Source organism: Acipenser ruthenus, chromosome 8 (assembly GCF_902713425.1).
Source record: "Acipenser ruthenus chromosome 8, fAciRut3.2 maternal haplotype, whole genome shotgun sequence".
Taxonomy (NCBI): Eukaryota; Metazoa; Chordata; class Actinopteri; order Acipenseriformes; family Acipenseridae; genus Acipenser; species Acipenser ruthenus.
The window spans coordinates 4,357,153-4,372,575 of NC_081196.1; the positions used below are offsets into that span (position 1 = coordinate 4,357,153).

At 37.4% G+C, this 15,423-nt stretch overlaps 1 protein-coding gene across 17 annotated transcripts in view; it reads left to right on the plus strand.

The window, feature by feature from the left end:
* The window catches only part of LOC117406025 (transcriptional regulator Erg), a 69,089-nt gene extending 57,012 nt beyond the window's left edge, over window positions 1–12,077 (plus strand). For 7 of the 17 annotated variants that reach the window (XM_059028154.1, XM_059028163.1, XM_059028166.1 and 4 more), the window contains 8 exons: window positions 933–1,136; window positions 2,964–3,044; window positions 4,944–5,015; window positions 6,922–6,984; window positions 7,340–7,396; window positions 8,324–8,371; window positions 9,279–9,317; window positions 9,921–12,077. In XM_059028154.1, coding sequence (XP_058884137.1) covers window positions 933–1,136; window positions 2,964–3,044; window positions 4,944–5,015; window positions 6,922–6,984; window positions 7,340–7,396; window positions 8,324–8,371; window positions 9,279–9,317; window positions 9,921–10,441 — 1,085 coding nt within the window. In that variant the 3' untranslated portion in view covers window positions 10,442–12,077. Of the gene's footprint in view, window positions 1–550; window positions 599–932; window positions 1,137–2,963; window positions 3,045–4,943; window positions 5,016–6,921; window positions 6,985–7,339; window positions 7,397–8,323; window positions 8,372–9,278; window positions 9,318–9,920 lie in introns of all 17 variants that reach the window. The other 10 variants (XM_059028151.1, XM_059028156.1, XM_059028152.1 and 7 more) reach the window with 7 other exon arrangements.
* The last annotated feature ends 3,346 nt before the right edge of the window (window positions 12,078–15,423 follow it).

Here is a 15,423-nt window from a genome sequence, read left to right on the forward strand (position 1 = left end):
ATATATCTATATATATATATCTATATATATATATATAGATATATATATATATATAGCTATGGCCAAAAGTTTTGCATCAACCTAATTTTGCTTAATAAAGTCGAATGAAACCTGCTGAATAATGTTACGTTAACATTGAATTTGTAGTTTTCCATACACAACGAAAAACTGACAAAATTGAAAAATGTGACATTTTGAAATCTAACATGAAAGACTGTGCTACTATTATGACTTGCAGTAGACTTTTGCAATATCACTTTTTAGTTTCTTTGATTACATGATGTTAAATAAAATATCTCAATTATGTTCATGTAATTTTTTTTTTAAATTAATTCTCAATCCTAAAATTCTAGGTGATAGAAAACTTTTGGCCACAGCTGTATATAAAATAATAACAAAATGAATACCTCTTACCAGTACGAGTGCAAACAGTAGAAGTCTGTTACTTCCATTATCAGTTCTCTCCTCTGCGCAGTAGACGAGATGGATGACAATGGAATGAGAAGATTGCTGATAAATATAATGTGTATACTGCTTGTGTCTTGTGTAGAGAGAACTGATCGTGGAATTGACACTGCTGTTCGTGTTTTACGCCTGTGTAAGTATTCATTTTGAGCTCTAACTGTTAAACAAAAGCAAGGAACGCAATTCATTTCTCACATAAACTGACATAACACAAACATTCACGCGGGTAGCCCATTCTGAAGTGGAGGCTTTTATTCATTTCCACAGTTACAGCACTTGTCATCCTGGTGGCAGTGTGCGCTATGTGCAAATCCCATTAAAAGTGAAAGTAAATTAAATATATAGGCTAGGCTGATAAATATTAGGTATACTATTTGGGCATTTTTACACACAGTTACCACCCCTGGTGTGTGATAAAAGTTACATGGAAACAAACTGATTTCTTAACATCATTTTTTTTTAAACAGACCCCACTCTCTGGACGACAGACCACGTGCGCCAGTGGCTGGAGTGGGCAGTAAAGGAGTACGTCCTCGTGGATGTCAACACCTCCTTGTTCCAGAACATCGACGGGAAGGAGCTATGCAAAATGAGCAAGGAGGACTTTCTAAGGCTAACCCCCAGCTACAATGCTGACATCCTCCTCTCACACCTGCACTACCTCAGAGAGAGTAAGTATAGTTGGTGGTTGGCTTGTAATACGATGACCTGCCCAGCCCTTGGTCTTCCTCTGCTTTCCTTCATCTTTTCTTGGGTTCAGTTTTCATTGGAAATCAGGTTTTCTCTGCACTATTCCTGTGTTGCTGATTGTTGTCAGTATTGTTGTGGCAGCACTGCATGCTATGTTTCTGTGTTTCTTATACTTCTGGTGGTGCTCATGTCATACTTCTCCCCACTTCAATATGTCAACTGACCTGCCTTTTCCAAAAACAAAACATTTGAGTTTTTATGTTTAGGCCGCTTGAGGCAACCCCAATCAGGGGCTAAATTCCACAGCCTCCCCAATTCACAAGTTTCATATCGTATTTATTAAAGAAAGTTTGATTAAATAATTGGATTTTTGGCTCGTTCACAGCATCGGTCTGTCCTCACTGTCAGTTTTTCTAAAGATCATTGGCTCTGGTGCATGCTTCAGTGTCTTAAAAACAGTTCAAATGCAGGCTGATGGGAGAATGCCAAGCGTTATGAGTGCTGTAATGTTTTTGAAAATATAAGTAGGATTCACAAGACCATTTACTTCAAAGTGTCATTTACACCCATTTATCCTGAAAGGAGAAAAAAAGGAGCCATTGGAGTTTCAAAACACTAAGGGGTAGATGTACTAAAGTGTTGCGGCTGTTGCAATAATCGCAAACCAGTTGCAAGCAAGTCAGAAGTCTAGGATGAAATGTACTAAACAAGCGCAATGCTGTCAACAACTAATGCCACCTTTGTGTAAGAGGCTTTGTGAATGTCATCCATAGTGTCAAATACTGTTTAGATTAGAAGTTGACCGAACGGAAATTCCCAATTATAGAACTTTATGGAGTATTATGATTTCATAATTCATAGTCAGCTTATATAGGGTGTCACATTATCAATATTACCGTCATACTGTATCGGTGTATCTTAGAGTCTTTACTACAATGTTAACCCTTTCTTCCTTAGAAACTATCACCAAAATAAACAAACAACTAGTTTTACAGTGGCGGCAGGAGATGTATGTCAATAACATACTTGTTTTTCAGTCTTATAACTTTTGAATTTTTTTTACAGCCAAAAGGCAGGACTGCACATATTGGGAAAGACTGTCAGTAATGCAATCCACTGATTACCGGCTTCCCGTTTCTTGCTAGTATAAAATTTAGATTTTTAATACCAGTGTTGACTCTCATTCTTCACAAGGCTCTTAAATACAATAGGCTTTAAGATATTTTTAAACGGAACAGATAAAAATAAGGGTTTGGTTATAGAGAGACATGTATAAGCATGGGGGGAGAGGGGGGTGTTAAAGCTATTGCTACATCTTGGCGTTAAAATCTGGACCAGGAGGAAAGGGTTGATAAAGGAAAGGGGAAGAATGTCCTCTAAAAGCTTTGCATTATCTTTTTTTTTTTTGTCTTGGCACAAGCAATCTTTTTTTTTCCAATATGTACAGGCTTGTAGAAATTACTTAAGAAAAAAATAAGAGGCATGCAATTTTCTCAGATGACTGTGGGCAGCAGTGATTAACTGTTTTATTTATTTTGGCTTTTCTCACGGTATCTGCTTTACTTTTTAATTTTCTCTTACTAACACCCTTTCTCTCTCTCTCTCTCTCTCTCTCTCTCTCTCTCTCTCTCTCTCTCTCCCCCTGTTTCTTAGATGTGCTGTGCTGTACATGGGACGTTATTTACCGCGCTAATGGTTAAGGCTAATTTTTGTTATATGAATGACAGCTTTCCGAGGCTAAATGATCTCAAGTTATTTCTAGGCGTTGCCAGTTATTTCCTCTTTCAAAAGAATGTTTTGTTTCTCAGCTCCACTTCCTCACTTGACTTCAGATGATGTTGACAAAGCCTTACAAAACTCCCCTCGGTTAATGCATGCTCGTAACACAGGTAAGAAGAACCTGGATTCCTCTCTCTGCATTGCTGGGGACTTTACTTCATTAATTCATTAGGTCAATGCAATATAGATATTAGAGCTATAGGTAAGATACATAATGAACGTTTTATAGTCAGGTTGATTGATTGATTGATTGATTGATTGATTGATTGATTGATTGGTTGATTTCTTCCTTTAATCCATTTTTCACGTAGCTACTGCTGTAACACAATTATGCTCCCCTTTATAAATAATGTTTGCAAGAAGCGTGTTTCTCTTTTAATCTTTTTTTTTTTTTAAATTCTGTATTGTTTTGTAATTAACTTTCCCCAACATAACAAAACAGTAGACACAAATAAAATAAAATAAAAAAAATACTGTGTCTTCTGTCGTGCAAAGTGACTTTGGACCAAATTTACATCTAAATTATCTAGAACATATAAAAGTGATCTAACTATTGTTTATTCATTCATTTATTGTTATTATTATATTATCTGGGCTTCCTTGCAAGGTCAGTGTCCTCCTTTCTTAAGTTATGGCACAATATAGTTTATATAGTTTATTATTTTGCGTACAGCTATGGCCAAAACGTTTGCATCACTCAATAGAATGAACTCATTTTGCTTCATAAAGTTGAATGAAAACTCCTGAATAATGTTACGTTAACAGATTGAATTAGGCTACATACCGGTTTGTAGTTTTCCACATACTTAATGAAAAACTGACAAAAATTTTAAAATGTTTAAATTTCGAAATACTGGACTACTATTATGGCTTCCAGTAGACTTTTGCGATATCATTTTGTAGTTTCTTTGATTACATGACATGAAATAAAGATCTAATTGATGTTCATATATACCCAGTGGGGGACACTGCTGTTGTACCCTTGAGCAAGGTACTTTACCTAGATTGCTCCAGTAAAAACCCAACTGTATAAATGGGTAATTGTATGTAAAAATAATGTGATATCTGTATAATGTGAAATAATGTATAATGTGATATCTTGTAACAATTGTAAGTCGCCCTGGATAAGGGCGTCTGCTAAGAAATAAATAATAATAATAATAATATATATTTTTAGATCATGTTTCAATCCTAAAATTGCAGGTGATGCAAAGCTGTTTGCCGCAGCTGCAGACATATTCCATGTACTCTCATGCTTTGAGTCAGACTTCCTAAAAACGTTGGTCAAATTATTAAATGTATCGTAAATATAATGCTGGATTTCCAGAACCTACCAAACAAACAAAATATATGTAGTTTATTTCTCTCCCAAATGTCCATTGTTTTTGTTCGTAATGTCACACAAATCCATATTTTCCGGCAGTTCCACTGTGGCTAGGCCGAAGCCTAAAGCCAGGGTATAGTATGAACACTGTCTGTACAGAACCCCCAATGCACCTTGACTCTAGTCTGCTCTGCTATGCCTGCTTTGTGCTCTCCACTCGCCTGTCTGTGCTTCCAGCCTGGCTTACCTGAGACTGCTGTTCAGACGGGCCGAACGGGCAACTGTGCAGACAACATGCAGGTTATTAGTAGGAGGGGCTGAGAGCGTCTCATTTAAGATATTGCTAATACAAGGAATGGTCTACAGCCTGGTGTTACATATAAAGGTGTGTGCCAGTCAGTCAGAATTGCAGCCCATCATCAGATTGAATCATTCCAGTGGAAATAATGCATGTGAATACAAATCACTGACATTTTGTGGACAAAAACATTTGTGCTGCATTACAAGGAAGCAGCGAGAGAAAAGTTCAGCAGCATTTACTAACAGCAGCACACTATTTGTTTTTGAAATGTTATTTTGCAGTACTATTCCTAAACAGTGGTTTCTAACTCCTCCATGTGTTCGTTTTGCGTTCCCGTTGTTCGTGGAGTCGTGTAAAATGTCCCACTTCTCTTTTGTATTCCAGGGGGTGCAGCTTTTATTTTCCCAAACTCTTCTGTTTATCCTGATGCCACCCCGAGGGTGACTGCCAGACCAGGTACAGTGCGCCCCAGTGGAAACGTTTCAAACTGTAGTGAAGCTTATAGTACTGTTAAAGTGTGATCGTGGCACAGTGTGGTGCATGTGTGCATGATAAAACAAAACGCTATTGCTGAGTCCCCTGAAAGTGCATTCATGTGTTTCTACAGTATATAAAAATACCCAATCAACAAAGATAAAGCTTTATGACTTGTTTTCCTCCAGTAGTAATTATTGTGGTAACTGCTGGCATATTATTGTTGGACTTTTAGTTTCTGTGGGTTTTGCGCCCTCTAGTGGTAAAAAATGATATTATTACAGTCAATCGATGGAGAAGTTTAGTGCTGGTCATGAGGGTGGATGTGCCGGGATCATGGTTCAAGGTTAGGGCTAGGGTTAGGGTTAGGACTTTCTCATCAGAATGTCTTTGCTTTTGAAAGTTTGAATTAAAGGAAGTTTTGAATCATGCTGTAGGGGATGTAGAAAGTTTGTCAACTGGACTAAGAAACTTATTTTTTCATTTTGGATACGTTTTTTAGGATTAAAAAAAAAAAGTCAAAGGTTATTCTAGTTAATAAAATAGTAGACCTTGAAAAAGACTTGTTTAAATTCCTGGATGACGTGTAGACTTTCCTCCAGAGTTCAGTGTCTTTGTCTATTCCAGGTGGGTTTTCACATGGGCATGATGTTTTGCTTGAGGTATTTTTAATCCTTTTATTTGCGGTGGAGCACTGGGTTAGAGCATGCAAAATATGTGGATGTTGGGTGTGAAAAACCACCGAATTAATGCACATGTTCTGAGTGGGAATACACAGAAGCTTTCTGTTATTTAATGATTTCCATAGACGTATTGTAAAGGTTTTCAGTTTTAGCTTGGTATTCATTCAACTCATCTACAGCAGATACAGGGTTTTTTTCCACTTAATAAAGAAGAGTGTTTTCATAATAATAATCCATGTTATTGACATCTTGCGTAATTGTTCTGGTTGATACAGATTGCTCACTACCTGTATTCGGTGTTTGGGGTAGTGTGCGTACTGACGACACGAAAATATCTTTGTGTGTAGAGCAGCATGCATTTGTAATGAACTGATTAAGACTCATCAAAACATCTCCTCAGTGTTACTGCCCTATTACTCTTCACCTGCAGGAGTACTAAAAAGAAAGACGGCACTGGAATTAGACTAATGTTTTGGAGAGAAGTCGTTGTCAGCGTGTCGTATGGGTTGTGTTTACCCCTTCTGGGGGCTGATCCTTGGAGGTGCTTGAGACTCACCCCTAGAGGGCGACACCGACCACACAACCAATTATTTTCTGTTGTCTGGTCTCCTTTTTATTTTTTGTCAAGGACTTAAAAACAATGTAACAATACCAGCATACATAGGTTAATAAGATATACAGCAGTGTGTGTGTTTATTAGAACTCCTCAGCATTTGCCATCTATATCCTTTATGTACCTACTTGCATGGAAACCTTTAGGTGTGAGAATTTCCATTTTCGGTCAGTAATCAGTGATATAGAAACAATAGGCACTCATGTGTGATAATTTTAGACCACTTTGTGCTTTAATTAGGCATTTTAAAAATGTTTAAAAAGTCTCATGCATTTTACCATATTGCTATGTGCTCCCTTTCTCTTATTATGTTAAATTAATTGCATGTGTGACCTTTTAAAATAATCAGTTAAATTAGACAATCACTAACTTGCTTATTTTGACAGTTTTCCAAGATTTTCAGTTGCAGTGGTTTGATTTCATAGGCACAGCAAATCAAAACCACTGAAGCAATGGGGGGTTCTAATACATTTGCACACTACTGTAGTTCTGTGTATAATAAAGAATGAAAATAAACTTTGAAAGAACTGTTTTTAGCGGAAGGTAATGCAGTGATTTGGGGTTTAAGTTTACTGTGTTTAATCTTTTTCAGACCTGTCTTACGAAGCAGCTAGAAGGTCTGGATGGACCCCACACTCTGTGGCTCCAGCTAAGGGTAAGGGAATGAAAAAACGGCAGCACTGAAACAGGACCTGTAGGAACCCATTTATACTGTCAAAGAAAAATATTCATTCAGGAGGAGGACACTGTATAGTGACTTTTTTAATTTAAAAAAAATGTAATAAGGGTTCAGGCTGCCGGATAATATTTAAATCTTGTCATCTCTCAATAAAATGTGGCTATTTTTGTATCTCTACAAACAGCAGAGGAAAATATTTTCATTTGCACAGTACCAGTGATGAAAATCTGTAAATCCCATCACTATGAGGGTGTTCTGTAGCAAGTGACTGCCTTTTATTAAAACATTTGAATGAGATTTTTTTTTCTTTATTTGAATTTTGTATTAACAGGTGCACAGCCGTCTTCCTCCGCAGTCGGTAAGCCTGAAGAGCAGCGGCCCCAGTTAGGTAGGTACTATTACATGTGTGGAGCACCGGCAGAGGGAATGCTGGGATACATCACAGGATACGCAAGGCCAGGTTAATACATGCCGCAGGTCGAGGTTTAGCTCGGTAGAAATAACCAGATCCAGCACCTCTGTATTCTGATGTCTAATTATCTTTACTCTCTTTCGTTTAAACTGTAGGAACAAGTCAGCTGAAACGATTAAATTTGAACCTATTTGAAATTTCCTATCAAAAGCCATTATCAAAATGGTAACACTTTAAAATTCATAATGAATTTCATCTGAATCCCACAGGAATACCACCTGAATATCTTCTGCACTTCCTCGGAGTTCTGAACTCGTTTTGAATTCAGCCCAGGTAATTCATGTGGATTTAATTACCCGTATCCATCCCATATTCCTTTGTAACAAATGATGTTGATCACACGTATAAGGCATGCATTCATGCATGAACTAACACTTCTCTCAATGTAATTTGTTACAAAGGAATATGGAATGCATACAGGTAATTAAATCCACATGAATTAGGGCGGAATATTCCAAATGAATGAGTTCAGAATTCCGAGGAAGTGCAGAAGATATTCCGGTGTTATTCCTGTGGGATTCAGACGGAATTCATTACGAATTTTAAAGTGTTACCATAAAAATATATCCGATAGAAACCTTTTGATTACTACAGCATGCGTGTGTTTAGAAAATGCCTTGAGTACCCGAATGGCGAATTAAATACATTGTCCAGGCTGTCATGCCCGCAGGATTGCTATACTGTTATTAAAATCCACCCCTGACATTACATGTGCAAGTGGAACCCTCTCTTTTATAATCCTGGCTGTTTTTCTATTCATTATTATTAACATGTATGTGTTAGAATTCCGACGTCCTACACATTACATAACTGTGAGGACTCTTCCTGTCTTTGCTTCCTTAGATCCCTACCAAATACTTGGACCAACCAGCAGCCGACTGGCGAACCCAGGTAAACATACAACTGTGTTCACTTCAATTGGTGGGACCTTTTCACAATGCTTCAACTCCTACGCTATCTACAGCTATGGACAAACGTTTTGCATCACCTACAATTTTAGTACTGAGCCATAATAAAAATAAAAATAAATGATATGAACGTAATTTAGATATTTTATTTAACATCATGTAACCAAAGAAACAACAAAATGATACTGCAAAAGTCTAATAGTACTACAGTATTTAATGTTAGATTTCGAAATGTCACATTTTTCAAATGTTGTCAGTTTTTCATTAAGTATAGGGAAAACTACAAAGCGGTATGCAATTCAATGTGTTAACATTATTCAGCAGGTTTCGTTCGACTTTATGAAGCAAAATTAGTTCATTCTGTTGGGGTGATGCTAAACAGGAAGGGGGTTCTTCTTAGGTAATTAAAATACAGTCAGTGCTTATTTTTGTATTACCTACTCATGTATTCTCTCCTTATTTTATTCCTAAAACAGACTTAAAAAAAAAAAAAAAAAGCATTAATTAAATAACTCAGGTATGAAGCGGGCCCAATGTTTCACTTTGACCTGGAAACGTGCGCTTGTCTTTCCCTATTTAAATGTCTTTATTAAACAACCCTGACTTCAAAAAGCTGTTCTGTTTTATTTCCAAATTATTTGTCCATTATTTGGAATATTAATCTTATTAATCTTAATATTGTCAGTTTAGTTTTTAGAGCCTGGTCCATTGTAACATACTTATAGTTAAAGTGAAGTTTCAAGGATATTGAAAAATTAGAGGGTGTCATTATTTGTGACAAGGTTTAAAAATGACTTTTATCATTCCTCAGCCAGAGACAGACTGAACCAAACAAGAACCCGTTGAGGTTCACCTATACCTAATATCTTTGTGTCTGTGTTTTTGTGTAGGTGTCAGGGAAATATGTTACCAGCAGGCTACTATAAAAAGTAGGCACCCTTGTTCTCCAAAACTAACACTAAATACAGACTCTCCTACATGCTGTGTGTTATACCCAAAGCTGACACCCCTACTAATATTAACCCATTACCGGTCTATTGTGCCAGACTGTCAGACACATAATGAAATATACAGATGAAAACGTGCATAGCCACTTGTCTGCATTATTCAGCATTGTTTAGATTAGAAGCAGGTTTATTCCAGATTGCTTAGCTGACTTTCGTCGTCTAGTGGATATTTCAGCAAACATTGCAGCATTATGCTCACCTATGCCTGAGGCGTGCAGTATTTGATCTCTTTAGCGACTACAGGGCTAATTTCATATTGTATTTTATATTGCCTGAAAACTCCGGAACAGTCGGCTGATAGGGGGTTAAAAAAAAGAAAGATCAAAATCGTAATGTGAGCTGAGATCCAGATATCTTTTGTTTTGGATTTCAGCAATCCAAGTGTTTGACCAATGAGAAAGCATGTATTGTCCACTCAATTTCTGAATATTTCCATTCTGAAATAATAATGAAAGAATTGATTTGACTGCCACAGCTTTTTAAATCAATGAACTCGTCTCTTACTCTTGTCTCCTCTCTTAACAGGGAGCGGGCAGATTCAGCTGTGGCAGTTCCTGCTGGAGCTCCTGTCGGACAGCTCCAACTCCAACTGCATCACCTGGGAGGGGACCAACGGGGAGTTCAAGATGACGGACCCGGATGAGGTGGCGCGGCGCTGGGGGGAGCGCAAGACCAAGCCCAACATGAACTACGACAAGCTGAGCCGAGCCCTGCGCTACTACTACGACAAGAACATCATGACCAAGGTGCACGGCAAGCGCTACGCCTACAAGTTCGACTTCCACGGCATCGCCCAGGCCCTGCAGCCCCACCCCCCAGAGTCCTCCATGTACAAGTACCCCACGGACCTGTCCTACATGAGCTCCTACCACGCGCACCAGCAAAAGATGAACTTTGTGACCCCGCACCCCCCCGCCCTCCCCGTCACCTCTTCTAGTTTTTTTGCCACCCCAAATCCCTACTGGAATTCACCGACTGGAACCATTTACCCCAACACCAGGCACCCTGCCTCCCACATGACGCCACACCTTGGCACCTACTACTAGATCCGTTTGGTGTTTTTTTTTTTCTTTTTCTTCTAGTAAGCGGCAGGAAAAAATGGAGAGCCGAAACTAGAATTATATAGCCCTAAGAAAAAATAAATAAAAGGAAATCGCAAAGACTGGAGAAATGTATTGATGTTAAGATTAGGGTTAGGACCCAAGTGACGAGAGTCGAGAGACAGGAATGAGAAGATTTAGGACAACGTTGAATTGTAGAGACTGGAGAATCTCAGCATGGCAATCTTAAAACTGGTTATTAAAAGAAATTCAGTGGCGTGCAGCAACTGGACAAAGAATGGGACCAAACAGTAATAGTAATGATAATGCTACAGGAAATACATAAAGCTGCATGAAGGCTTAGCAAATATATACAGTATGAATTACATATTAAACTATCTTTATTTAATGAACCAAACATATCAAAGACTCTGGAAATGTGGTAGCGCGAGACAAAGCACAAACAAACAACAAATAAAAAAAGAGAGAAATCACCTATTTTTCTACATATGTTGTAGAGGACGAAGATGTATTAGCTGTATCAAACTGTGAAGTAAATGCATGCAGTCTTTACCAGTAATGGACAATACGAGATTATTGAGCCAATCGTCAGGACTGAGAATGTGAGAAAGTTCTTGGGATGTGATGAATTGAAGGAAGTCGGAAGGGAAAGGCTAGGGTGTTTGAAATGGGGAGAGATCCACAATTTTGAAAGATGTTGGAGAGAACGTAAACCAACTGGACAATGAGTTATTACTTATTTGGATATACATTGCCAGTTTCTATCAGTATTATTATACTACATAGTAGTACATATGGCATTATTGCAGTTAAAGGAAATCAGTAACTTTACTTGAGATATTTTAAAAAGGGAATACCAGAATACTACAGAAAAAGCATCTCGTTTTTATAATTTGGAAAAACTGGAATTGTTTTTTTTACGTTCTGTAGGACCTCAAATCTTTATTGGGGGCAGTCTTCCTGCTGTCTTAGATGTACACAGAAACTCCCTTGTACTGCCAAAGAGATTTCATTAAAGGGCCAATTATGTTTTATTATTTTACTGAGTCGCGAACGCTGTGCGTTTGTTAGAGAAATATACAATTCAGTGTTATTATTTTTTTCTTTTTTTATATATATTATAATTATGTAACTTATGCATTTATACACTACGAGTTGATCTCGGCCAACCAAAGACACAGACCAAACAAAAAAAAAAAAAAAAAAAGAAATGGACTATGAAACATTTGTGGCCTTGGATTTTAACTCTGTATGCTTTTGTGTTTACATTACAAACTATAAATACTTAGAAATGCAGATTGTATGTAACAAAAAATAAGCTTGGCCTGGCATGGCATTTTCAGGCATATTCTGTATTTTACATTACCTAAAATAAAGGGAGGGGGGTAGGATTGGAGTAGGAGGGTTACGTGGGATGGACTTAATGGTGGATGGTGGGGGAGCACAGGGTATTACAGGTAAAACTTATATGAAATGAAGTTTCAGCTACTAGTGCCTTCATCAGCATACCAGTATTAAAATAAGAGTCAGGGGTTAACAGACTCAACACAGAAAGGGAAATACTGCGGAAAGCAATATGTTTTTGTATGGGTGTAATTCTAATAAAAATGTTTTTAAACGACTGAAGTATTTTTTTTCCTTTTTTTCTTTTTACTGATATTCCTTGCTGGTTTTTCTTTGTATGCCTGTTTATCGAAAATGATGCAAACTTCCCACTGCAGCAAAAAAAACTTAATAAAGATGACGCTTAGTTGGGGTTACCGCGTGACTCCGTGTACACTGGGGCAGGTAGGACAGTCCGGGCTTTTTAACTCACATCGCAATGCATTCTGGGAAACGTAGTCCTGCTGTGAAAGGGACCTGAGACAGGTAACATGTACCAGAATGCATTGCGATGTGAGCTGAAAAACCTGAACTATCCCACCTGCGCTTAATGAGTGCTTAAGCTTCGTATGAGTATGAAATAGTCCTATCATGTATTCATGCTGTTGTGTAGATTCACTTTGTATGCTTCTCTGAGGCCACAGGAGTGCTTAAACTTTAAAAAGTCACCAGGATGAAAAGGGTTAAAACAAGACAAACAGTTCTCAACGATTGCTATCTTTTCCCTTGCATATTAACAAAAGAACAGAAATCTAACTCAGAGATAGAGACTGACGTCGTTTGACCCCTTGAGATTTGGAAATGGAAATGAGTCTGTTTGGTTGTTAAATCTGATGTTCATTTTGGGTCCTGCTTGGTTTTACACACCCTGGCAGAATTCACTGTCTTTATAGGTTTGGTTCTGGACAGATAATTATTAACACTTTAATGAAAGAACCTGAAATTCACATACTGTTTTAGTTTTTTGCTGGTCACTCAATGATACACAACAAACAGCCTATGTTTAGAGCGCCTTGATTACATTAACAGTACACATTATTGAATGGAAAATCTGCATGTGATTTACTGTAGAAGTTTACTGTGCAGTTTTCACTGAACTTTACTACACTTCGCTATGCTTTTACCACGTTTTACAGCAATTCATTTGTATAACTGTAAGCAACAGGATGTGGAATTTCACTTATTTTTATAACCAGCATGACCAGCTCTTCAATCTGCATTGCAATCTCAGACTAACCAAGCCAACTGAAAGCACACAGAACTACAGCAGCTTGATCAGCTTAAAAGCAGTGCTGGCCTTTGCTTGCCTTTGAATTGTTTTTCCGAGTCTGTCAGTAAAACCCTTATCCAGGTCCATTTAGTCTAATGAGATCATTCTGGGGTTATGATTTTCAACTACACTTAAAGCTGCATAGTCCCACAATTGTGTTGACTTGTACTGATTCCTGAAGGAGTTTTCTGTGAACTCCGCTGCATCAGAAGACAGGCGTTGTTGGCTCACCAGTTTGTTTGCAGTATCTAATGTAGTTTTAGCTAGTCTTACATTTTCTGGCCAATCTCTCATTCTGCAGACTACCATCCTCCTGGTATTACCGTCAACAAGGCATATGAATGCCATGAGCTCTGTGTTAGCACAGGGAAGCAAAACAATTAGGTAACTAAGAAAAAAAAAAACATTTGTTATAACATGGGACACTTGTATCATGTATTTTACAGTCACCAAGCTGTGTGTTTTACAACACTCCTCAAACTAAAGCATGCATGCTCAGAATGGAAAACAAGGAAATGTCACTCTTACATGAGCACATTCCTTCTCATATTACAATAGACCTTTATGTTATCTGTCACTTTCTGTTTAAGTTTAAGCTCTATATTTATTTTTCCCTGAGTTAAGTCAAGGTGCCCCTTACTGTATTATTACTTACTGACCTTTGTCCATAAATAAGTCATTATCTATTTACCAGTTCCGGTAAATGCTCTTATAAAAGTTTACCATGATATTGTTTTGCAGTTTTGACTTGCTTTTCCCATGGTTATACTACGCATTTAACATAGTTTACCATGTTGCCAGGTTTTAAATATGCTTCACCATACCTTGCAAGAATTTACAATGCTTGTCTATGCTTTGCCATGCATATTTTCACTATGCTTCATTACACATTGTTATGCTTTTAATATGGTAAACTTGTATCGGGATGTTTAAGAGAGAATTAGGGGTTTATTTGGTCAGCATGTATTTCATAACTCTTTAATAGATTCAGGGAATCCACAAAATAAAAGGACACATTCAAATAGCTGTATTTTAATAGTAGCGCTTTTTTTTTTTCAATTAGCATGTTCAACTTTGAAATCCCCTCCATTTTGATCTCCACAAACCTGTCATTTACAGTAAGTTCAGATAGCCGTGTGTGCAAAAAAACACTGCCCTTTTTTTTTTTATAAAGAGATGGCAGGAGTATCCTAAACTGACAAGCCGGCAGAGGGACAAGAAATGCAATGAGACAAGACATGCTTGAAAACGTATCACAGCCTGTCAATAGACCCACTTCACTGGTGCTCCAAAACAGCACCATCCTCACATGCAACAGAAACACGTCAAGCAGGAAATGCGGTCACAGCTCTTCCATCCAATCAAGCAGGAGAACATTTAGAGGTCAAGCAGCGCTGCCTTTTACCTGTGGTTGAAATGACTTGATGGTTTGTATCCCTCTGGAGGGCACTGAAACGTTTACTATGCCATTCTCTGCTGCCCTAGTTTGTAATGTAGAATACAGTACAATGAACACCAGGTACACTACATGTTTGCAGCACATATTGTTATATTGTTGTGTAAATGGGCTGTTTTTCACATATATATATATATATGGCTCCCTTGAGAAAGATATGTACAACATATCAAAACGTTGGGCAGCTGGCTCTTTGAGCTTATATATATATATATATATATATATATATATATATATATATATATATATATATATATATACTGTAAATATAATTGCATCTCCCTGTTGCAAATCTGTTTCAGTAATGACAGGCAGCTCTGACAGATATTAAGAGAGCCTTGTCATTACATACAGATATAGATAGATAGATAGATAGATAGATAGATAGATAGATAGATAGATAGATAGAACTTTTATGCATAAATGTATGTATCTCGATAACCCTAGCCTTATAAAGATTTACCATAGTAAAAGCCTAGCAAAGTGTAATAAAGCATAGTGAAAGCACGGTAAAGCATAGGTACGCAATGTAAAGAATCACAAGGTGTAGTAAAGCATATTAATAAACATGGCAACCCATGGTAAACTATGGTAAATATCCAGTAAAACCATGGTAAAACTGCAAAAATACTGTGCAAAATAATCGTTTGGGGAAATCTTTTCTGACATAAAAAAATAAGTATTTAAAATAGCACTCCATGATAAAATAACAGATTCAAAGGTTTTGTTGAAACAGAACAGTATATTTAAAAGATAGAACCTGACACATTTCCTGTCAATTAGACCAAACCGAAGCAGATTAATGTTGGAAACCTGCCAGTCGAATTAATGAGCAGAATTGATGAATAGCCGATAACA